The 24,252-nt window shown below is 42.8% G+C and overlaps 1 protein-coding gene across 3 annotated transcripts in view; it reads left to right on the top strand.

Moving 5' to 3' along the window:
* The window catches only part of LAMA1 (laminin subunit alpha 1), a 125,691-nt gene that overhangs the window by 10,056 nt on the left and 91,383 nt on the right, over positions 1-24,252 (top strand). For all 3 annotated transcript variants that reach the window (XM_027526332.1, XM_027526331.1, XM_027526330.1), the window contains exons 2-3: positions 8,618-8,788; positions 8,969-9,081. In XM_027526332.1, the coding sequence (XP_027382133.1) occupies positions 8,618-8,788; positions 8,969-9,081 (284 nt within the window). The remainder of the gene's footprint in view (positions 1-8,617; positions 8,789-8,968; positions 9,082-24,252) is intronic.

The following is a 24,252-nucleotide window of genomic DNA, read 5'->3' as shown; positions in this document are numbered from 1 at the left end:
GGAGGCCTGGTGTGCTGCGATTCATGGGGTCGCAAAGAGTCGGATATGACTGAGCAACTGAACTGAACTGAATGTGCAGAAATAGACTAAATTTTCCCTGACTGTATTATCATAATGAATATATAGGGAAAATTTTTTAAAATGAAAGAAGATTAATATTATTGTTGTTGTTCAGTTGCTAAATCATGTCTGACTCTTTGCAACCCCGTGGATTGTAGTACTCCAGGTTTCTCTGTCCTTCACTGTCTCCCAGAGTTTGCTCAAACTCATGTCCATTGAGTCTGTGATGCTATCCAACCATCCTTGGTTGCCCCCTTCTCCTCCTGCCCTCAATCTTTCCCAGCATCAAGGTCTTTTCCAAAAAATAACTTGAGAAATCTTAAATTTAATCAGACAAGGGGTGCTCACTACGATGGGAAGACGTCCCTTCCTTCTGAGAATGGCCCTGTTTTGCTAAGATTCTCTCCTCTCATCTGTCACCTAGATCTGGACTGTCTCCCGGAAGCTCAAATGCACGATCCCAGGGTGGTCAGGGGATGTCCTCTGCCATGCTGTCCCCTCTGGCCCGCCCCCTCCTCCCTGCTGTGCAGGGCCCTCCCCAGGCCTCCATGAAAAGACAGTGGGTCAGAAGACCAGCAGCATCAGGACAGGATGGGCTGAGAGGGCTGGATCTCTGTCAGCATTAGGCAGGGAGGGTACGTAAACTTCTTTACAATTTAACGTCCCTGAAGCCTTACACTGTGCCTTCAGCAGCATCGCTTTCAGTATGGATGAACTCACCAGGGGCAGCACCACTCAGACCCTGGTTTGCTTTAATAGCTCGCCTGGTTGACGCAAAGGGGACCTTGTTCCTATGTTACATCTTTCAGTTTGGAGGCCTTGACCTTTTTTCCTTTTTTACAGTAAGCCCAAAACCTTGGTTTTAACCAAGGCCCCCCAGTTCCCTCTAAAATTAGTTTTCCAAGGTCTCCAAGATGTGAATATAGGACGGGGAATCTAGAGTTCTGGTTAAATAGTGACAGAACACTCTGGGGGAAGCGTGATCTTACTCATCAGTCTGATGAACTTTGTGCCAAGCCTCAGCCAAATTAACCAATCCCGTTGTGTTAGAGCTGGAAACATCCCAAGAGATCATTTTATCTGTTGAAGTCAGAGCAGCAGCCCCAGGGAGATACTGAACCATGAAGAAGCTTAGCCCCAGCCCAGCCCAGCCCTGCAGAATATTTGCATTTGTAACAAGATCTCTGGGTGATTTGATAAATGTTTGAGAAGTTCTGCTTGAACTCTCTCTCTGCCCAGCTGAGCCCAGAATGAATTTCAAGTATCTCCTGCAGAGCTCAAGGATAAGGATCACAATTGTGGATGCCAAGGGTCATCTTCTATTCATTCCACCTCAGTCACATTCATTTATCTCGTAGCGTCATTTTCCTGTTGTGTCTTCATCACTGGGAGCTAGAGCATTTTTCTATCTTGGCCCAGGTTGTGTGATGCTTGCTGGTGGGGGGTGGGGTTGTGGGGTGGGGGACTGGTTTGGGGAAATGTGGAAGGTCCCGCACCTTCCCCTGGGAGGCTTGTACATTTTTTATTTCAGCCACTGTTAAGATTCCGCTCATTCCAGAGCCCAGTGGGTTCACTTCCCACATGATTGATGCCCTGTTCTGTCCTTACCCACGTGGGGCTTGGTTGTATTCAACAAGGAAGCGCTGGGCACATGGGATGAAGAACCCAAGTCTCTGTCCTCAAGCCCGTATTCTTTGTGTTACTTCTCTTGTGTTTGGAAATAGCTTTGGGGCAAAGTACACACCTTCCTGCTTCCCCCTGAGGATCCGCTTGTTGGGGGGACCTGCCTCTTCTGCTTTTTCTTGGGACATCAGGTCACAGGAGAGTCTGGATCACTGGCAGAGATGGCCAGCAAGCCACTGTAACAGAGGGACAGACTAGGAGTCTGCAGCGTGAGAGAGCCAAGGGAGAGGGGCTTAAAGACAGAGAGAAAAGCCCTTGTTTACAGAAGCTATTGTGGGGCCCAGTGAACCTCATGCTGGGGAATGGAGACCTTGACAAGGGCCCTTTGAGTGATTTAAGGAATAGAATCTGAACTGCAGTTGAGTGAAGAGCCAGTGTGAGGCCAGGAACTGGAGACAGTGACCACCACTACTCTCATATACATCCTTGATTCAGTAACAGCTTTAAAAAAATAAATAAGAAAAGTGATCACATTAAGTGTATGTATTCCAGGTGGAGCTAGTGGTAAAGAACCTGTCTGCCAGTGCAGAAGATGTAAGAAACATGGGTTCAATCCCTGGGTCGGGAAGATCTGCTGGAGGAGAGCCTGGCTACCCACTCCAATATTCTTGCCCAGAGAACCCCTATGGACAGAGGAGCCTGGCAGCTACAGTCCATAGAGTCGCACAGAGTCGACATGACTGAAGGGACTTAGCACACACCTTCTGGATAAAGAGGCAGCCCAATCCCTACTAGTACTATTGTTTTTTTCAGTTTACCATTGAAAAAATAATGGTGCTAGAACTCAGAAAATGCAGCGTTATCACCCCCAGTGAGGTCAATACCAAGATAACATGACTCTGGACTTTTGATTGGGGTGTTTACCCTGGGTATCAAGTCTATTTGTCTGTTGTTGGTCTCAGGTGGAAGATATGGCAAATGCTTGCGTTGTTTGTAAGCTGTCCCTCTAGGTATGTTCTGGATTAAGTGGAGCTGTCATCTGGTGGATGCAACCTCCTCGGGGTCATGGTTCTGGTGTGAGAGATGGTGACGCATTGGGCGTCTCCACAGCCAAGTGGTTTGACCAGAAGTCCCTGGGTGCTCCCGAGGACAGTCCTTGATTGACGCATTCAGGAGGCACATCCAGAACCAGATACGTCATTTTACGAGAGTTGATGAGAAATGAAAAGTGTGGGGGGGGTCCTTGTTTAAATGACGAAAAACTTCCAGACAGTTTTGACAGAGCTTTAAACCAAGGGCGACTGCATACCCATGAAGTAGCCATTGGAACATAAAGAGAATGCCAGAACTTAAAGCATAAATAAGTGAAATCTATGTGATAGAGCTCAGAAATGGCAGACGAAGGGGGGAAAATTACTAAGACTGCTAAGACCTTGAAGGGTTGGTGGTCTTTGGAAGCAATGGCTGGTCAGAAAATGTTAAATTAATTGATGTTTTTAGGTATTTAAGCAAATAATATAAACATTGCAGACATGATCAATGATACAACAAAAATAACTTCATTTTCATTCTGCAGAGTTGTTCATTTTCCCACTCAAAAGCTGCACTTGTATTTTGATGTTAAGCTGAATTCACTGACTGAATGGACACAAATTTGAGCAAACTCCAGGAGATAGTGAAGGACAGGGAAGCCTGGTACGCTGCAGTCCATGGGGTTGCAAAGAGTCAGACATGACTTAGCGACTGAACAACAAAATAAGCTGAATTCCCTCCTGTAAGAATTTGGAAGGAGGGGAAAAGGCAGTGCCTTCCCAGGGTAATACGAATGATTTGAAATTAAAAAATAACCGTGAATGTTGTGCTTTGCCTGTGTGCAATCATGATTTTGATCAAAAAAAGCTTTTAAATTGCTATCCTTCAATTTCAGTTTTGTGGCAACAAAAGAGAAAACCTCTTAATGAATGAATTGTAGCTATGGTCTCTTCTACTAAACTTGGGTGTTGAATAAAAACTCATGGTATCATGAAACAAAAGCATGAAGGAACCTGTGTGGGAGGAGGAGGCAGTCCTGATAAATTGTTACAATATTCGGGCCAAGGTCTTCATGACTTGTTTATCTTACAGTGAGAAACTCTGCCTTTGTCAAGGACACCTCCAGCCCATTGCCATGGAAATGGACACTGGAAAATGCTTCCAAGGCCTTTTGCCCACCACCCCCTCTGGGTTTTCTGAGATTAGATTTTTTTTCATCTCCCCGTGTGAGAAAAAAAGTTAAGGGTGTTAAATGGCAAACTCCCAGGGGCTGGGGTTTGACTTTCTCAAGCCCCTGTGAGGTATTTCTCTCCCACCTATTTTTTTCCCCACTGTGCTGGAAAGGACCTTAGAATCTCTAAAATATTTTAATACTTTTTGTAACAGCTATCAGTGATTAAATTGTTTGTTGTTTTTCAGTCACTAAGTCTTGTCCGACTCTTGGCGACCCCATGGACTGCACCATGCCAGGCTTCCCTGTCCTTCACTATCTCCCAGAGTTTGCTAAAATTCATGTTCATCGAGTCGGTGATGCTATCTAACCATCTGATTCTCTGTGCCCTCTTCTCCTTTTGCCTTCATCAGTCTTTCCCAGCAACAGGGTCTTTTCCAGTGGGTCAGCTCTTCCCACGAGGTGGCCAAAGGATTGGAGCTTCAATGTCAGTCCTCCCAATAAATATTCAGGGTTGATTTCCTTTAGGATTGACTGGTTTTATCTCCTTGCTGTCCAAGGGACTGTCAAGAGTCTTCTTCAGCACTATAATTTGAAAGCATCAATTCTTTGGCACTCAGCCTTCTTTATGGTCCAACTCTCACATCTGTACTGGAAAAATCATAGCTTTGACTATCCGAACCTTTGTTGGTAAAGTGATGTCTCTGCTTTTGAATACACTGGTTTTGTTTAGGTTTGTTGTAGCTTTTCTTCCAAGGAGCAAGCATCTTTTAATTTCCTGGCTGCAGTCACTGTCCGCAGTGATTTTGGAGCCCAGGAAAATAAAATCTGTTACTGCTTCCACTTTTTCCTTTCTGTTTGCCATGAAGTGATGGGACCAGATGCCGTGATCTTAGTTTTTTTTCAATGTTGAATTTTAAGCCAGCTTTTCCAAAATTCTCCTCTTTCACCTTCATCGAGAGACTCTTTAGTTCCTCTTCACTTTCTATCATTAGAGTTTTATCATCTGCATATCCGAGGTTATTGGTATTTCTTCCAGATTCCTGCCTGTGATTCATCCAGCCCGGCATTTCACTTGATGTGCTCCGCATAGAAGTTAAATAAGCAGGGTGACAATATACAGCCTTGTCATACTCCTTTCCTAATTTTGAACCAGTTAGCTGTCCCACATTCAGTTCTAACTGTTGCTTCTTGACACACGTGCAGGTTTCTCAGGAGACAGACTGTGAAGAAAGAGAGTTAAAAAGTAAAGTCTAGTATCTGTCATACAGAGTGAAGTCAGAGAAAAAATACTGTATGTTAACGCGTATATGTGGAATCCAGAAGAATGGTACTGATGATTCTATTTGCAGGGCACGCGTAGAGACGCAGATGTAGAGAGTGGACAGGAGCGGGGGGTGGGGGGAAGAACTGGGAGAGTGATGTTGGCATATATACGCCACCATGTGTAGAACCGCTAGCTAGTGGGAAGCTTCTGTCCAGCACAGGGAGCTCAGCTCGGCGTTCTGTGACGCCCTAGAGGGGTTGAGCAGGGTGGTGGGAGGGAGGCTTTAGAGGGAGGGGGTATATGTGTGTTTATAGCTGACTCACTTTGCTGTACAGCAGAAACCAACACAACATCATAAAGCAACTATACTCCAATTTAAAAATAATTTTAAAAAACTGCTGGTGAGTGAGAAAGAATTTATTTCACGCTTGATGGGTTTGGCATTATGAAGTCTTTAGCCACTGGTTAAACATAGGATGAAAAAATGAATCCATTGTGTGTCCCGAATGAGGGCAAAAGTACGAATCACGGTAACATTAGCTAAAGTAAATAATGTCTCCTGACAAAAGTGTACAGTTGTCTCATGCATCAAGTGCACGGCCAGGTGATGGGAAACTGATCCATGTGCCAGCTACAGTCCTCATTCTGCTTTCGATTTTTATGTATAAATCAAACTTTTATTCTTGGTGGATTCTTGATCCCAATGCCCTACCTCACCCTTCAGTTTCCTATTTCTCCTCCTACTTGAAGCTCATGTTAGTTGTTCTTTATTGAAATACTTCAGTAGTCTTTTGTTAGTGTATTTAGTGCTAGTTTTTTAAAATTAATTTTTATTGGAGTGTAGTTGCTTTACAATGTTGGGTTACTTTCTGCTGTACAGCAAAGTGAATCAGCTGTAGGTACGTATGTGCTGTGCTGTGCTTGGTCACTCAGTCTTGTCTGACTCTTTGCAACCCCCTAGACTGTAGCCTGCCAGGCACCTCTGTCCATGGGGATTCTCCAGCAAGAATACTGGAGTGAGTTGCCATACCCTCCTCCAGGGGATCTTCCCAACCCAGGGATGGAACCCAGGTCTCCCCCATTGCAGGCGGATTCTTTACCAGCTGAGCTACCAGGGAAGCCCTGAGGTATATATATATTCCTTCTTTATTGGATTTCCTTCCCATTTAAGTCACCACAGACCATTGAGTAAAGTTCTCTGAGATCTGAAATACTGAAGTATTTCGGTAGTCTTTGAAAACATTCAGCAACCTGAGGAATTTTTAAAAACTCTTTTTCAAACATGCTTCCTCCAGTGCAAATTTCCAGCTTTCTTTCATCCTCTCACAGCTGTGGTCATAGACAGTGAGGAATAATAATTATTCTAGAACCATGGAATGAGAGCAAATGTAGTAAGTAAAGAATAATTTTTAGTGAATTTTTCCCCCCAAACATGAGCTTATCTGAGAATAAAGATTTAGTTTTAGCGAAAGGCAAATGCACCACTACAGAGTTTTGAAATTAGTCATGCTAACGAAGGGGTTTCTCTTTCTTTTGCTTAGGAGTGTCTTTACAATGCCAACCAGAGAAGCACCCATCTACCAATGTAGGCGACACGGGTTCGATCCCTGGGTCAGGAAGATCCCCTGGAGGAGGAAATGGCAACCCTTTTCAGTATTCTTGCCTGGGAAATCCCACAGACAGAGGAGGCTGGCGGGCTTCAGCCCAAGGGGTCGCAAAGAGCAAAGAGTCGGACATGACTGAGCAATTGAGCCGGCACGCGGATGCTCTAAAACCTGTGTAGTGCAAGAACAACCTGTTGTCGGTTCCTACAATTAAGCTATTATTCACTGAAATTATGTTGATATTCACACAGCTTAAACTTCTTTTTCTCAGTGACTCAGAGTGTAGGCTCCTGAATGGAGAAGCAGGTGCCCTACTGACCCCGACTCCCTCGGTAACTCAAGGCTCTTGTAGGTCAGGGTCGGGGGAGCCCCGAGCAGGAAGTGGGCAGTTTTCTTGAGTCTGGCAACTGAAGGGGGAGGAAAAAAAGAGAAAGTGAGAACATTTTTAGAGTTAGCTGGTAAAGGATTTGTTGACAGAGAAATGCATTGTTAACTAAGTTCCTGTGACCTTTTTTCTTCTCCTCGCTTGGCTGGTCTGTGGGAAGGGAATGGAGAGGGTTGATTGTACTGCAAATCTAAATGCACAGACATGACCCAGAGCCCAGAAAACTCCATTGCAGCTCTTTCCATGTGACTCCACAGTTTCAAACTTATTGTATTTTAAATTGTCAGTTCATAATATACATTCAAACCAGATTACTAGAATATTGTGGTCATAAAGGAAGGAGAAAATTAATATTTACCTCAGTACCAAAAACAATAAGTATCAGCTTCTCCCCCCAATTAAGTAGCATTCCCAAGAATTATGTGTCACTTTAAGAATTAGATCATTTTATTGCATAAAATATGTGTCTTAACTACTGGTTGATAAAAAGAATAAATTGAGGAACTGCATAATTAAACATAAAAGTACATCTGTTTTATTCATTAAGCCTTTTTAATTAGGAAATCCCAAAAGCATGTGATAAAAATGACCAACTTTAAGTTAAAAATGAAAAAACATGTTTATACCTAGTATACTGTGTAAGTCTGCTATGTTTCAAAATTAAGAGTAATACTCTAGAATACAATATTCTATGACTATTTTCTGTTGAGAAACTAAGAGTTTATTGATTTGATTAGAGTCGTTCTCCTAGGATAGAACTGCTAATCTGTTGTTTTTTAGTAGGTCAGTTGTGTCCAACTCTTTGCAACCCCATGAACTGTAGCCTGCCAGGCTTTTCTGTCCATGGGATTTTCCAGGCAAGAATACTGGAGAGGGTTGCCATTTCCTCCTCCAGGAAATCTTCCCAGATCAGAGATTGAACCCATGTCTCCTGCACTGGCAGGTGGATTCTTTACCACTGAGCCACCAGAGTAGCCCATAGAACCACTACGGTAGCTCTGTTTTTCGAGGAAAGTCTTTGGAAGACTACCTAGTAAGTTATTATTATTATTTTCTTATTAATAGATGCAGGGTGAGTTTTTTTTTTCTTTTTTTAATGTACTTGGGCTTCCCAGGTGGCACTAGTGGTAAAGAACCCTTTTCCCTTTGGTGACCATAAATTAGCCATCTTCTGTGGCTCAGATGGTAAAGAATCCACCTGCCAAAATGCAGGAGACCCAGGTTCGATCCCCGGGTTGGGAAGAGCCCCTGGAGAAGAGAATGGCAACCCACTCCAGTATTCTTGCCTGAAGAATGCTATGGACAGAGGAGGCTGGTAGGGCTCCTACATAGACTGTAGGGCTACAGTCCATGGGGTTGCAAAGAGTCAGACATGACTGAGTGGCTAACACTTCTGCTTCACCAGCAGAGTGAGATGCAGTGATATGACCTGTGGTTTCAAGTGGCTGAGCTGATCTGGTGACTTTGACTTTCAGGCCTGTTCCCTGCCATCCTCAACCTTGCCAGCAATGCACACATCAGCACCAATGCGACCTGCGGGGAGAAGGGGCCAGAGACGTACTGCAAGCTGGTGGAGCATGTGCCTGGGCGGGCCATGCGCAATGCCCAGTGCCGGGTCTGCGACGGCAGCAGCGCCAACCCCAAAGGCAAGTGGGGCCCCCGTGGGAACGTACCCCTTCCTAAACGATTACTGGAGACTTCTGTTAGGAAGCCACGGGCCTGTGTTCTCCTTACCGCTGTTCATTTCCACTGTATTACAGTTTAGGAGTTAACAACCTTAAACCACAATCTGAGAGCGTAGCGGGTTTTTTGTTTTCCTTCAACAGAACGGCATCCGATATCCAACGCCATCGACGGTACCAATAACTGGTGGCAGAGTCCTAGTATCCAGAACGGGAGAGAGTACCACTGGGTCACGATCACGCTGGACCTGAGGCAGGTGGGTGAGGCTGGAGGTGCTGCAGGAGGCGGTGGGTGGCTGGGTTGTAATCTCACATTGTTGTTGTTTAGTCGCTAAGTCGTGTCTGACTGTTGGTGACCCCATGGACCACAGCACACTAGACTTCCCTGACCTTCACCATCTCCTGGAGTTTGCTCAAACTCACGTCCATTGAGTCAGTGATGCCATCCAACCATCTCATCCTCTGTGTCCTTCTTCTCCTGCCCTCAGTCTTTCCCAGCATCGAGGTCTTTTGCAATGAATTGGTATCTTGCATCAGGTGGCCAAAATATTGGAGATTCAGCTTCAGTATCAGTCCTTCCAATGAATATTCAGGGATGATTTCCTTTAGGATTGGGTTTCATCTCCTTGCTGTCCAAATGACTCTCAAGAGTCTTCTCTAGAACCACAGTTTGAAAGCATCAGTTCTTCAGCGCTCAGCCTTCTTTATGGTCCAAAACTCACATCCATTCATGACTACTGGAAAAATCATAGCTTTGACTATCTGGACCTTTGTCAGCAAAGTGATGTCTCTGCTTTTTAATACACTAGGTTTGTCATAGCTTTTCTTCCAAGGAGCAAGTGTCTTTTAAATGCTTTTTATACACAAGGAAAGTCTACTTGTTTCCTAACATGTTTACATCCTGGTCTCACTGTTTTTTCACTTGATGGACTTGAGTGAAACACAGAGTTTGTCCTTGGTACTGGTTTTTGTCACATTTATCATGCCTAGGTATCCTTGGGGTGATGAATAGAATTGTTCCCATGTGGTTTGATGTTCTTGGACACTGTGTCAGGATGCTGATCATCCATCCACCCGTGATGCCTTGACAAATGGTACCCAGTGTCCACACACACACAGCTGCTGGGGGCACAAAACACATCCATTTGCTGCCTTTCAAACTTATTATCTTACTGTTTTCACCATGCAGCTCTAGTAAAGGGTTCTGTGTAGAAAATAAGGCTTGGAAACAGAAGGAGAAGGCATTAAACCTCTGGACTCTCTTTGATGCTGTGTATGAGAGCTGTGAGCACCCCAGTGCTCAGTGAGGAAGCCTTCAGCACCAGCTAGGAAAGGCAGGGTTTAATTGGCTTAGATCACATGTGTATCTCCCTAGCTTTGCTCAAGACCACTCAGGAGAATGGAGCAAAATATGATGTGAGCCCTGGTTGCCCCAAATATTTCTAGGGAAAGGAAAGAAAAGGAAAGAAATCTGAGTGAAAGGGACGAAAAAGAAAGGTGGCAGCTTTTGTCAAATTTCTATTTCAGTTCTCCGGAAAAGCCATAACATAGCCTTCTTATTTATTTCCATTCTGTTCCTCTTGGGTCAGAACTCCTCAGTATCATGGGAAATACGCAACGAAAGAGAAAACTCGTTCAAAAGGTGTAGAGTATGAATTTTGGAGATTTCATGATGAAGAATCATAATTTTTTCCATGAAAGTGAAACATGAAAGTGTTAGTCACTCTTTCATGTCCAACTCTTTGTAACCTCATGGACTGTAGCCCAAAGACTCCTCTGGCCATGGAATTCTCCAGCCAAGAATACTGGAGTGAGCAGCTATTCCCTTCTTCAGGAGATCTTCCCAACTCAGGGATCGAGCCTACATCTCCTGTATTGCAGGAGATTCTTTACCATCTGAGCCACCAGGGAAATCACAAAATATGCAGAATTTTAAGTAAAAGCAAGACAATACTGTGTTTGTTCATGTGTAAGGAACTTTTGAGCTCTAATCATAATGGTAAGTGAGGTAGTAAGATGTGAAGCTGAGAGACATTTTCCAAGTTCAGGTTCATAGAATCACGTAACTAAAATAATACATCTGGGCGTTTTCACCACAAATCCTTAATTAATATGACATGCCTTTGCCTTTTCAAATCAACCTAAAGGAAAAGAGCAAAAATCCCCTTTTTGCCTTGGCTTTTTTTTTCGTCCTTGTTTAAGTGGTAAGGATGCTTCTGCAGGAAATGTTGGTTTTCTCATCATCTTTTCAATGTGTTTTCCTTCTTTGAGGGAAAAAAGTACAACATTTTCATTATTAGGAATGTGATACTATGTGAGTTTGGCCAAATTAACAGCTGGACATTTTACAGAGAAACTTCAAATCCCAAGTTCAACTGCTTTTATCTTGCAATTTGTCGATCTTGGCTTCTCCTAACAGGAGAGCTTCTGCCGTAAGTTGGACTGAATCAGCTTGAGGAATTCGGGGGCCTCAGTTTTAGGTATTTAAGTCGTATTCACACCGAGTCATGGACAGAGTTATATAGGCTTCTAGGGCTTCCCAGGTGGCGCTAGTGGTGAAGAACCTGCCTGCCGGTCGATCCCTGAGTCGGGAATATCCCCTGGAGTAGAAAATGGCATCCCATTCCAGTATTCTTGCCTGGAGAATTCCATGGACAGAGGAGCCTGGCGGGCTATGGTGCATGGAGTTGCAAAGAGTCGTACATGACTAAAGCGACTTAGCACAGCACACCAGGTAAATTCTAGTGTTTTTAGATAAGCTTCTAAATTAAGATAATTTTAAATAACAAAATACTCAGAATTTTCTTCATCTTTTGCAGAATATAAAATTTCTACTGTGCTTTAAGTTTTTTAAAAAAAAAGTTTAGATGGTTATATCTGAGCAAACCTTTCTCAGATATATTTATTTATTATTTTTATTGTGAAATATTTTGAATATGTAGCAAATGTATTATTGTGACACACATGTAACTACCCCCAAGATTCAGGGATTTTTAAACATTTTGCCACATTGGGAACACTTTCCAAGTGAATTGCAGTCATGGTGACATTGGACCAATGCAAGGTTTTTTGTATCTTCAGAAAATAGGACGTTTGTTACGAATGGGCACTGTGCCATTAGCTAACAAAGCGGACAGCAATGTCCTAGTAACTATTTCTTCACTGAGATCCAGTTGTCCCGATTTAATCACTGATGTCTTTTATAGGTTTGGTTTTGTTTTTCAAACCAAGGTCCATAAGGAACACACATTGCATTTGATTACTATGCTTCTTAAACCTCTACCTGAATTGTTCTCCCTTTCGGTGGGGTGGTGGGAGGGGCGCTTCCCAGGTGTTACTAGTGGTAAAGAACCTACCTGTCAATGCAGAAGACACAGGAGATGCGGTTTCAGTCCCTGGGTAAGGAAAATCCTCTGAAGGAGGGCGTAGCAACCCATTCCAGTATTCTTGCCTAGAGAATCCCATGGACAGAGGAGCCTGACAGGCTGCCATCCATGGAGTTGCAAAGAGTCAGACATGACTGAAGCAACTTAGCACACACTGTTTTTAAAAAGTGATATTCAGTTTTTGAAAACACAAGGCTTTTTGTCTTGTAGAATATCCCACATTCTGGATTTGTCAAGTGGTTTCATTGTGATTTTAATATGTTCCTTTATGTCCTTTATTTCTCATGAACTAAACTCAGCTATAATACTTGATTACATTCCAGTGAAGTATTTTTGGCCAGAACCCATGCTTGGCAATCCTGGCTGCTCTGTTGCATCCAGGGCTGGTTGTCTCATGAGAAGCAAGGCTGTCTTTGGGTCCCACTTAGGTATTGGCATCTGGATCACTCCCTTGTCATGCTGTTTCCTTTTTTTTCCCATCTCTCATCCTTGTTTCCTGGGTCTCATTGACATGCAACTCTTAAAATGTGAAACTGGTTACACCTTCTGATGACTTTTCCGTTGTCAAAGTCTGTATGTTTCTCTGTCAGGCCAGCTATTCACCACCTGCTAGTTAATTTCTAGATCATACACCCCATGAAGGCAGGGACCACAGCTGTCTGCTTCCTCTTTTCTTCCTCCTCTTTCTCTCCCTTCCTTGTTAACATTTATAGAAGCTTGTCTTGCATGCCCAGACATCAGCAGAACTGAGGCAGTGAGTGTGGAATCACTGTGAACCAGTGCTTTATTTTTGCATTCCTTTTTTTGGTTCACAACTGGATTAAAAGATAACCAACCATCAGCTATAACCTATCAACTGCTTTGTTTCCCTTCTGTAAAAATGTAAGCTCTGAAGTACAGGTTTTAAAGTAAAATTAGGCAGACCTTAATGTTATCAAGGATCATAGCATCTTCATGTTGTAAATGTGTTCATGCAACTTAAATATGTCAGCTCCAAGGTTTTATGACCAAATCAGTCAGCTTCATTCTGTTGGCAAGTGCCAAAGACATTGATCCTGTTCCTGACTTTCTAGTTGATGACAGCTATAGAAAATATGGCGTTTTTAGCTTCTGTATACAATGTTTGGTTACCTGAAAGATAAACTGAAGAAAAGATAGAAAGTGGTGTTATCAGAAAGTCCATAAATGTTGTTTGGTTTGCAGTAAGATTTAACTGTGGAGTGTCTGCCTTAGTAACATATTACAGGAGGAACGATTCAATTTATCTTTTTACTTCTTTAAAATAATGCCTGTGATTCATTTCTTTCATCGATTCACCGTATGTTAGAATTTACAGTTAGATACTTAGCAATGTCTTACTTAAAAAGAAAACAATCTGTAGGAATTGTTTTAAGAAAAAACTGATGAGTCACTTAACAAATGTAAAACTAACATATACCTGGATGGTGTCCTGGAGGAGGAAATGGCAACCCACTCCAGTATTCTTGCCTAGAGAATCCCATGGACAGAGGAGCCTGGCAGGCTACAGTCCATGGTGTCAGAAGAGTCGGACTTAGTGACTAAACCACCACCACGTGGATGGTGTCCAGTCATAAACTATTGCTCACTGTCCAGTGACTTAAGAATATGTTCCATGGTGTTTTACCACTGACACAAGCCAGGGATCCTTTGTGATAACTTACAAATTTAAAGATATCATTCTGAGATAGGGAGCATGCACGTTTGATAGATCTTGAATTTTATGACTGTCAGGATTCTTTTAGTTGTTAATTATATGAAACTGTATATATTCTATTAAACATATTTAAATGGATTCCTATGGTAGTATTTTTCAACTGAATAACGCAAGGATTTCCAGTGTGAGATACTCTATGTTAGGATGCTGGGCCGATGAAAAGATGCTCAACATCTTTTGACACTGTGGAAATGAAAATCCACAATGAGATACCACTTCATACCCATCAACATGGCTGTTATAAAAAAAAAAAAAAACAGAAAATAAGGATTGGTGAGGGTATGGAGAAGTTAGAACCCTTGTGCAGGGCAGGTTGGAAACATCAAATGGTGCAGTACTATGGAAACAGTATCCTTAAACAGAGCATTTCCATATGCTCCAGCAATTCCACTTCTAGATAGAGCCTCAGAGGAATTGAAAGTAGGAATTCAAAATGATATTATATTCGAACACCCATGTGTTATCGCAGCCTATTCACAATAGCTGGAAGGTAAAAGGAACCAGGTGTCTATCAACAATGAAAGGATGAACAAAATGTGCTCTCTACATCGAATGGATCCTTTTGCCTTAAAAAGGGAACAGTGGTGATATATATGCTTCAGCGGGGGTGAACCTTGAAAACATGCGAAGTGAAATTAGCGTCTTTATTTCCTATTCCTCCGGGCCAGGTGTCCTGCAGCACCTTCATCCTGAACTGGCTCCTGGAACCCTCATGATCACACATGAGTCTGGTTCCCCATTAGCTCCTTTTGACAAATGATGAACTGAGGCTGAGTTGAAGTAATTCAAGGGTAGAACTCATGACTATCTGCATTCTTGGACAATATCAACCCTCTGGCTGGCTAAGGTTTGTGACACATATGTTTGTGTCCTGATGTTTTATTTAACTTTATAGCATGATCATTTCCCAATATAACTGAAATCATTATGAATCATTTTAAAGCTCCACTAACATCCTGTTCTAGGGCTTACCCATCATTTGCACAACAGTTTACGCCTGACATTTTGGTGGCTTCTCTGTTATGGGTAATAACTTGAGGTTTCAGTGAAAAAAGAGTACATGCCAGTGAAGGAGTGCAGTGTGGCCAGATCATTTCCAAGGCTCAGAATGCACGTTTCTAGTTAGTTTTGAGTATTTCTTTTAAAAGAAACATTCACTGCCTGTTGTGTAGAGGGATCTATACATGTATTCATATATACAGTTATATGTAAGGAATCTATACATAGTATATAGATTAAACAGTACATGTAGTACATAATCTATATATAATATATATATAATTTAGTATTTTAGAATTTAGAATAGTATAGAATTTAGTAATGGTGTATATAGAATATACACAATATATTATCTATGTACCATATAGAATCTATTAATGTTCTTCTTGTTCAGTCGCTAAGTCATGTCTGACTCTTTGTGACCGCATGGACTGCAGCACGCGAGGCTTCCCTGTCCTTCACTATCTCCTGGAGTTTGCTCGAGTTTGTATCCATTGAGTTGGTGATGCCATCCAACCATCTCGTCCTCTGCCACCCTTTTCTTCTTTTGCCTTCAATCTCTTTGCCTCCTTTTGCCTTCAGTCTATTAATACATATACATGAATGCTCAGCCTGTGTATTGTACACTCATGTACTGTGTGTGTATATAGGTGTGTGTATATTGCTGCTGTTGTTCAGTCGCTAAGTTGTGTCTGACTCTTTGTGACCCCATGGACTGCCGCACGGGAGGCTTCCTTGTCCTTCACTATCTCCCAGAGTTTGCTCAAACTCATGTCCATAGAGTAGGTGATGCCATCCAACCATCTCATATACACACACACACACACATACATGTATCTACACAGGTATAGTTTGTAGACTCTACAGCATTTTTTCTTGTTCATATTATTTCATCTCTGATAGTCCTGGAGAGGAGATGGCCCCCTCCTTGGAGATTAGGAGGTAGCAGTGCAGAGTGTGGTCCACTGGCTTGCCCAGAGTCGCATGGCTGTACAGCTGCCCCTGGGGCTGGACACTGTGACTTCCATCTCCTTCCACACCGTCCAGGGAGTCTCCCCTCCTTTGTTCTGGTCTCCCACGATTGTTCCCTCTCTGTTATGGTTTCATGGGGAGACTGGCAGGCACTCTGACAATTTCCTCCTGCCTTGGGAGCGTCTGTCTGGGTTCTTCCTAAACCCCTCTTGTCTTGTCACCCAGCAGGGTCCTCTCCCCTGGGAATGGGGCGGAGTATCAACACTCCTTGCATGGTAAATCTGGGTGCCCCCTCACGTGATTTTTGGTCAAGAAGCAGGAAAATGCATCAATGTTTAGTAATCCCCTTCAAAAATGTTTCAACCTGGGCAAAATTTTCCCTGAGAGTGGCCCGACTTGTGAGTAAAAATGTGTAATGTCCCTTTAGAAGACAAAGTGTGTTTCGTAAAAAGAGGAAACATTTTCTATGGCATTGAAGATAAAGGCTGCTTTTTGAAGCAGTGCTTTATACTCTGTGTAGGTTTAATTAGGAAGTAGCACTTTGTTGTGGGAACATAATCACAGAAGGGCCTTTGTTTTACGCAAACCTTTAGACAAGAGCTGCTTGTGTGCTGGGTTTTATAAAACCTCATTAATTTGGATGTCTGCTGTTGTTTTTTTCCCCCCAAATTTCTGAAAAATTGGCAAGAGCTGGATTGAGGTCTATCATTGTATCATCCAAATGTAAAGTGTTTGCTAAGCACATTGACAGGTAAACAAGAAAAGAACAGGCAAATTTTGCATTCTCAAGGCAGAAAACCTTGCAAGACTTTTAGAACAAGAGTTGCATGTAAATAGGAGCTTCTCATTACAAATGAGTCTTGGGTGTTTGTTAAAACAGGTCAGGCAGAAATTCTTCCTGGAGATCCTGGTCGAAATGACCGATGGCTGTGTATTTGCATCTATTCAAAATGATTTTATTTCAATTTTGTATTACTTCACATGGGTCTCAACCGATTTCAAATACTAAGTTTTTCTTGAGTTTGTTTGGCAAAATGAACAGATTGGAAGAACCAAGTCCCTCCTTATGAGTTGGAAGTAAGCCACGAGGAATTCTTGTCCTTCAGACGTTTTTATCTCTTTGGTCCCGTTCTCCGTGAAGCTGCTAGTCTCAGAGATATGTCTGTCTCTTGTTTTCACATTTTTATTATCTCACTTTGTTTTCCCCTTCGCAGTGTCTCTTCCAGTTATCTACTGTTGTGTAAGAGACCACTGTGAAACGTTATGGCTTGAAGCAGCATTCATTTTTTGTCTTTCTGGGATTGTTTCTGGGGGTCAGGGTTTCAGGAAGACTGAATGGGTGTGTCTCAGGCTGCAGTCCATTGCCAGGGGAGCAGCTGGAGCAGGTGATCCGGAGGAGGGGCCCCTGGGCAGTTGCGGGTAGGGTCTGGGCAGCTAAGGGAAGGGTGCTAGGGTAGCTGGGGAGGGGTCTGCACTTCTGGAGTAGAGGCCCTGGGGCAGTTGAGGGGGGGTGTCTGAGAAGCGAGGGAGAGGTCTGGGCAGCTGGGGAGGCAGCACTGGGGCAGCTGGGGGGAGGGCTGGCCAAGGCTCTCCCTTCATATGGTCTCAGGGCTCCTCCTTGTGAACTCTCCTTGTGGGCTAGGGGCTTCCTCACAGCATGGCGGCCCTAAGGCAGGTTGTAAGCGGGCAGTTCGGGGCTCCAGCACAGGTGTTCCAGAGAAAGCGACAGAAGTTGCGTCCCTTTAGGACCTGGCCTCAGTGCCACTCAGAATTTCCCTCTTTACTCTGTGGACTTCCCAGTCCCTGAAGTTGGCTGAGATTCAAGTGGAGTAAACAAAGGGCAACCCCAGCCTTTCACAGGAAGAGGGGTAACCACTCTGAGATGTCTCTGAACCCCCACTGCCTCACACTTCTGAAAAGAGGCTTCTCTCTGCCGATCTCCCATAGCTTACCTTTTAGGGGCTATGCCTTTATATTTAGGCGACATAAAGAGCTGTAGGACCAAGTGGAGATACAGACGATGCACCTTAAATTGTTCAATGTTAATGATAAGTGAGCTGAATTTGTTGTTGTTCAGTTGCTAAGTCGAGTTTGATTCTTTGTGATCCCATGGACTGCAGTACCTCAGGCTCCTCTGTCCTCCAGTATCTGAGTTTATTCCAACTCATGTCCATTGGGTTGGTGATGCCATCCAACCATCTCGTGCTCTGCTGCCATCTTCTCCTTTTGCCTTCAGTCTTTCCCAGCATCAGGGTCTTTTCCAGTGAGTCAGCTCTTTGCACCAGGTGGCCAAAGAATTGGAGCTTCAGTTTCAGCATCAGTCCTTTCCATGAATATTCAGGGTTGATTTCCTTTATGATTGGTTTCATCTCCTTGCTGTCCAAGGGATTCTCAAGAATTTTCTCCAGCACTACAGTTCAAAAGCATCAATTCTTCAGTGCTCAGCTTTCTTTATGGTCCAACTCTCACATCTGTACATGACTCCTGGAAAAACCATAGCTTTGACTATCCAGACTGTTGTTGACAAAGTGATGTCTCTGCTTTTTAATATATGAACATAATTGAGGGCATATGTGGAGTTTCCTTTCCTGACAAGATTTATTTTTAAGCTTTATCCAATGTGTGTCATCAATGGTGGTTTGCCAAATAGTCAAGCGTAACCATTTTTCCAGTTAACACAACTTAGTTTACCAAAGGTCCCCCCTTTTTATTTTCCTGATTTAAATGGCAGAATGTTGGCTGTACTGTTAGTCTTGCTTGCTCTACGGGGCTTCTTAGATCAGCCTTGGGAGGATTTTAGAAAGTGAGTGAAGAGAATTTTGCAGGACTCTGTCAAAATATACTTTCCTATCTCCAACTGTTTTGGCTTCAAAATAAAGCTTTTTGTATATTTATGGAAAGAAAGGGAGGTCTGTTCTGGAATTATTTCTTCCTGTGATAGTAAAGCCAAAAAAAAAAAAAGATGTTTTAATTTCTGAAGAAATTTTTCTTTGAAAAATACATTTTGGAATCCATTCTTGTGTTTGCTTTTAACTTTTTTTTCCCCCTGCTTTTTACTTAGCAATGTATTCAAATGGTAATATCTAACGTCTTCATCTTTAAAAGGAAAGCTGTAGCAAAGTGAAAAAAAAAGTAGCTCATGAATACCTCTGCTGTATTTTAAAATATCTCACATGCTTTTAATGCCTTCAATGGACCTCTCTATGCAGAACTCCTTTATTCTGATATAGAAGCAGAAAATATTTAACATAAGAAAAAACTTAAAAAAAAATCACTTGTGATGCTAACAGCCAGGAATTATCTTCTGATCCATTCCAGCATATCTGAGAACACTGTCTATGTCTCATGACATCTGCTTCTGAAGGGCTGACATCTCAGGATTCCTTGATGAATCCTGGGATTCAATGGCCACATCCCAGGAAAGTAATCAGCAAACAGTTGGTTTATCTTGGTTCCATATAAATGTAGATATGGTCACTGTATCTTAAATTGTCGTTTAAGGTTGATCTTGGCCTTCAGGGGCTTCTGGGCTAGCAGGGGAGAGAGGCAAGGAAGCAGATGAGTGGTTTGGGGGATGTGAGGGTTGAGCAGGCTTGGGGAATAGGTAGGAAGAGCAGCTGAGGGCATCAGAAAGTGGAAGTGTTAGTTCACTCAGTCGTGTCCAACTCTTTGGGAACCCATGAACTGTGGCTCACCAGGCTCCTCTGTCCATGGCATTCCCTGGGCAAGAATACTGGACTGGGTTGCCATTTCCTCCTCCAGAGGATCTTCCTGACCCAGGAATCGAACCCTGGTTTCCCACATTGTAGGCAGATTCTTTACCATCTGAGCCACTTGGGAAGCTTGAGGGCATCAGAGAAACAACCCAAATGCAGGACTGGGTGAGGGAAGGGTGCCCAGGAGACAGTGGCACAGGAAAGGCCTGTTTGTGGCACTAAAATAGTCCATCCAGTGTGATCATAATGGATATCTTTCAATTTTCTTTTTACTGAGATATATAGTTTACATACGGGCTTCCCTGGTAGCTCAGATGGTAAAGAATCCACCTGCAATGTAGGAGACCCGGGTTCGATCCCTGGGTCAGGAAGATCCCCTATAGAAGGAAATGGCAATCTAGTCCAGTATTCTTGCCTGGAGAATTCCATGGACACATGGTTTACATACAGTGAGGTGCACATTCAAAAATACTGCTCAGTTTATACACTCACTAGCAGTGAATGAAAGGTGTGTCTCATAACCCCTTAGTAGCACAGATGCTAACAGTTTCTTTTTTTGTTCTTTGTTTATTGAATAGCAGGGAATTTTCATTCATTTGGATATAATGTATATTCATTTATTTGCATTTTGTTACTTTACTGAACACAAATTTGGGAGCACTGAGCTGAATTCAGATGCTTAACAATGTTTGTCTGATATTGTTGATCACCTTCATAGATATAAATTATGCCATGATTATTCATCTCTGTCCAAGCAAATGTTTTGTCAAATGGTGGTGACAGTTTTAATCTTTGAATATGGTTGTAAGAGGCAGGAAAGAATTTTCAAGTCATAACAAAAGAGAACAAAATTGAATGAACTCTAAATACTATCCTTTTGAGAGGTGCCAGTTGTCAGGAGAATAGCTATGGTACTTAAGGAGGGTGATCAAAAGTCCGATAGTGGTACCTAACATCCCTACTTTGCATTTTATAAAATGTTTTCCTATTTATTGTTTCACAGCTATGATGGGAGAAATCTAAAGAACGTGTAGATTCATAGTTATATTACTTATTGTGAATAATGCATGTGGTGTAGAGAATACAAGTGGATCGATCATTTTAAGCCTGAATCCTGGAAAACATATTTTTAAAACAAATTTTTATTTTATATTGGAGTATAGCTGGTTAACAATGCTGTAATAATTTCAGGTGCACAGCAGAGCGACTCAGCCATATATGTATATACATGCACCCATTCTCCCCCAGACTCCCCTCCCATCCAGGCTGCCACTTAATATTGAGCAGAGTTCTCTGTGCTCTACAGTAAGTCTTTGTTGGTTATTCATTTTAAATACAGCAGTGTGTGCATGTCCATCCCAAACTCCCTAACTCTCCTTTCCCCACATCCTTCCCTCTGGCAACGAAAAGTTCCATCTCTAAGTTTGTGAGTCTCTTTCTCTGGATTGTAAGAAATTGAAATCTATTAATCACCAGTCAGAGTTCCTTGGACAGCAAGATCAAAGCAGTCAATCCTAAAGGAAATCAACCCTGAATATTCATTGGAAGTATTGATGCTGAAGCTGAAGCTCCAAGACTTTGGCCACCTGATGCAAAGAGACAACTCATTGGAAAAGACCTTGATGCTGAGAAAGATTGACGGCAGGAGGAGAAGGGGTCGACAGAGGATGAGACGGTTGGATGGCATCACCAACTCGATGGATATGAGTTCAAGCAAACTCCGGGAGATGGTGGAGGATAGGAAAGTCTGGCATGCTATAGTCCATGCATTCACAAGGAGTCAGATATGACTTAGCGGCTGAACAGCAATAAATCACAAAGTGTTACCTTTTTTAGCGCACTGGTGGGGATTAATTCTGGAAATCTGACTCTGCAAGCGTTGGTCTTAGTGAGATGATGACGCTGCCGAAGTCATGACAAAGATGGAAACTCTTAGGGACTGAGGCAGCCGCCTGCTTGTACCAAGGCATTCAGACCTGTGCTCCTTTGAAATCTGTGCTCAGGTATGTGGAGGCACTGGCTTGCCCTGGCCTGGTGGCCTCCATGCCCCATAAGGTATGGAAATGAAGCCTGGGAAAGCTGGGAGATCAGATTAAAAGCTGCTGATAATTAGCTGGGATGCCCACACACCTGAGAAGCTTGGTGAAACCTGAAAGCCACTCATCAGTTTCTGTGCACCAGCTGCAGTGGCTTATGCTTTCTTAAGAGTAGATGATAGTCACTGCAACGTGTGCAGATAGCTCTGTCTTTGTTTTGGGTGTGTGTGTGTGTGTTTAATTAGTAGACTTTCTTTTGTAGCAGTTTTAGATTTGGAGAAAAATTGAGTGGAAAGTGAGTTCCCATATATCCCCACATAAGAGTTTTTTTTTTTTTTTTTTTAATCAAATTTGGGTTATTCTTCATCATTGTTTTTATTTATTTTTTTTAATTTTATTTTATTTTTAAACTTTACATAATTGTATTAGTTTTGCCAAATATCAAAATGAATCTGCCACAGGTATACATGTGTTCCCCATCCTGAACCCTCCTCCCTCCTCCCTCCCCATACCATCCCTCTGAGTGAAATCATAAAGTGACTGAGCTAATGTAGCTTTAATAGTTTCCAAGATCTTTCCTCCGACAAGTAGGTGACTGTTGGGAATTTCCAGTCTTATAACTTAAAAATTTCTCTTTTCTCTACTATTTTATGACATGTAATCAGAAGATATTTATCTTTGTGCATCATGTGCTAGAAGCACGAGAAAGCCCATGAAATAACCGTTTCTTAGGTTTCCACTGAGGTGGCGACCATTTAGGATCATTTACAACCTTGAACCAGACTCTAGGACCAGGCGAGGAGCGGGACTGCCCAGAAGTCAGCCCGACACATAGGAAACATCACCAGGAGGAGAGCCCGCCTCTGAGTTGTGGGTCTCCAGTCACGTCTTGCAGAAGCCTTCTTTCACACTCAAACCCTAATGTTTGTCCTCCGATTCTGTATTTTGTGAAGCCATCAGGCCTTGCCAGGGCTTAGTAAGAGCCTGACAGAACTAGGGCTGGAAGAAAGACAGGACTTCATCATCCCCTCTGAGCTGCTGGCCTGCCCTCCAGACTACTCGGTGGGCTGCTCCAGACTTGGTTCCTGTTATTTTGGTTCAGTCACTCAGTCATATCCGATTCTTTGCCACCCCATGGACTGCAACATGCCAGGCTTCCCTGTCCTCCACTATCTCCCAGAGTTTGCTCAAACTCATGTCTATTGAATCAGTGATGCCATCCAACCATTTCATCCTCTGTCTTCCCCTTATCCTCCTGCCTTCAGTCTTTCCCAGCATCAGGGTCTTTTCCAATTTCTAAACAAAGGTTGGAAAAAATAAATGAATAAACAAGGGTTGGTTCCTAATCATGCTCTATTTAGAAATCTCCATTTTCCCTAAAACAATTGAGTCTTTGTATCATTCACTTTTCTCTACCTAGTTTCATATCTTTTTTTCTCTTGTGGAAACACATACATAACCTAAAATTACCGTTTTAACCATTTCTGGGTTCACTGGCATTCACACTGTGTGTAACCATCACCACCATCTACCTCTGGAGCTTTTCATCTTGGCTAACTGAAACGCTGTCCTCATTAAACACTAATCCCCATCCTTCCTCCCCTCCCCAGCTCCAGTTTTCCACAGTTCTAATTTTCATCTCCATGAGTTTGATTATTCTCCACAGCTCGTATGAGTGGAATCATACAGCATTTGTCCTTTTGTGTCCAGCTGACTTCATTTAACATAATGTCCTCCAGTTTTATCCATGTTGTAGCGTGTATCAGAATTTCATTCCCTTTTTAGGCTCAATAATAGTCCACTGTATCCCAGAGCTTGTTTAGCCATTTATTTTATTGCTTTGAACATTTCATTTATTATTGATTTATTTATGGCTGTGCAGGTCTTCACTGCTGTGTGGGCAGCTCTCCAGCTGTGGTCTGCAGGCCCTTCCCATGGTGGTCTTCGTTGCTCTGGAGCACAGGCTCTAGGGTGTGCGGGCTTCATAGTTGTGGCACCTGGACTCCAGGGCACAGGCTCAGTAGTTGTGGCACACCGGCTTAGTTGCTCCGTGTGGCATGTGGACTCTTCCCAGAGCAGGGATCGAACCCGTGTCCCCTGCATTGGCAGGCAGACTCTCCACCACTGAGCCACCAGGGAAGCCGCTGTTTAACCATTTAGCCGTGATTTTTGGAGGAATCGCCATATTGTTTTCTGTAATGGCTACATCAATTTACATTCCCACCACATTTTTTAAATAAACAAAAGCCTTCCCGTATAAGACATTTATTTAGCAGTTTTTAAGTGTAACGGTTTGTCAAGTCGATGCCTGAGAAATTCTAGATGTTCCGTGAAGTTAGAGGTTCCTAAAGAAAGATGGGAATCTTCAAATAGGATGTGGATCAAGGTTCCACGTACTGAGTGAAATCTTGCAGAAACAAAAAAATGCTTTCTAATCTCTCTAGGGCTGATACTATAAGCGATTCAGCTAGATTTAGTGACCAACGGAAAGAAGCACATAATCACTGTGTCCAGGGGCTGTCAATGTGTAACTCAAAGGTTAATGTTTAATGGACCCGGTCAGGTGCAGATTCGCACAGTTTCT

The sequence above is a fragment of the Bos indicus x Bos taurus genome, chromosome 24 (genome assembly GCF_003369695.1).
Source record: "Bos indicus x Bos taurus breed Angus x Brahman F1 hybrid chromosome 24, Bos_hybrid_MaternalHap_v2.0, whole genome shotgun sequence".
Classification (NCBI taxonomy): Eukaryota; Metazoa; Chordata; class Mammalia; order Artiodactyla; family Bovidae; genus Bos; species Bos indicus x Bos taurus.
Note: the sequence above shows the minus strand (reverse complement) of the source record. Positions and strands in the feature narration are given on the sequence as shown.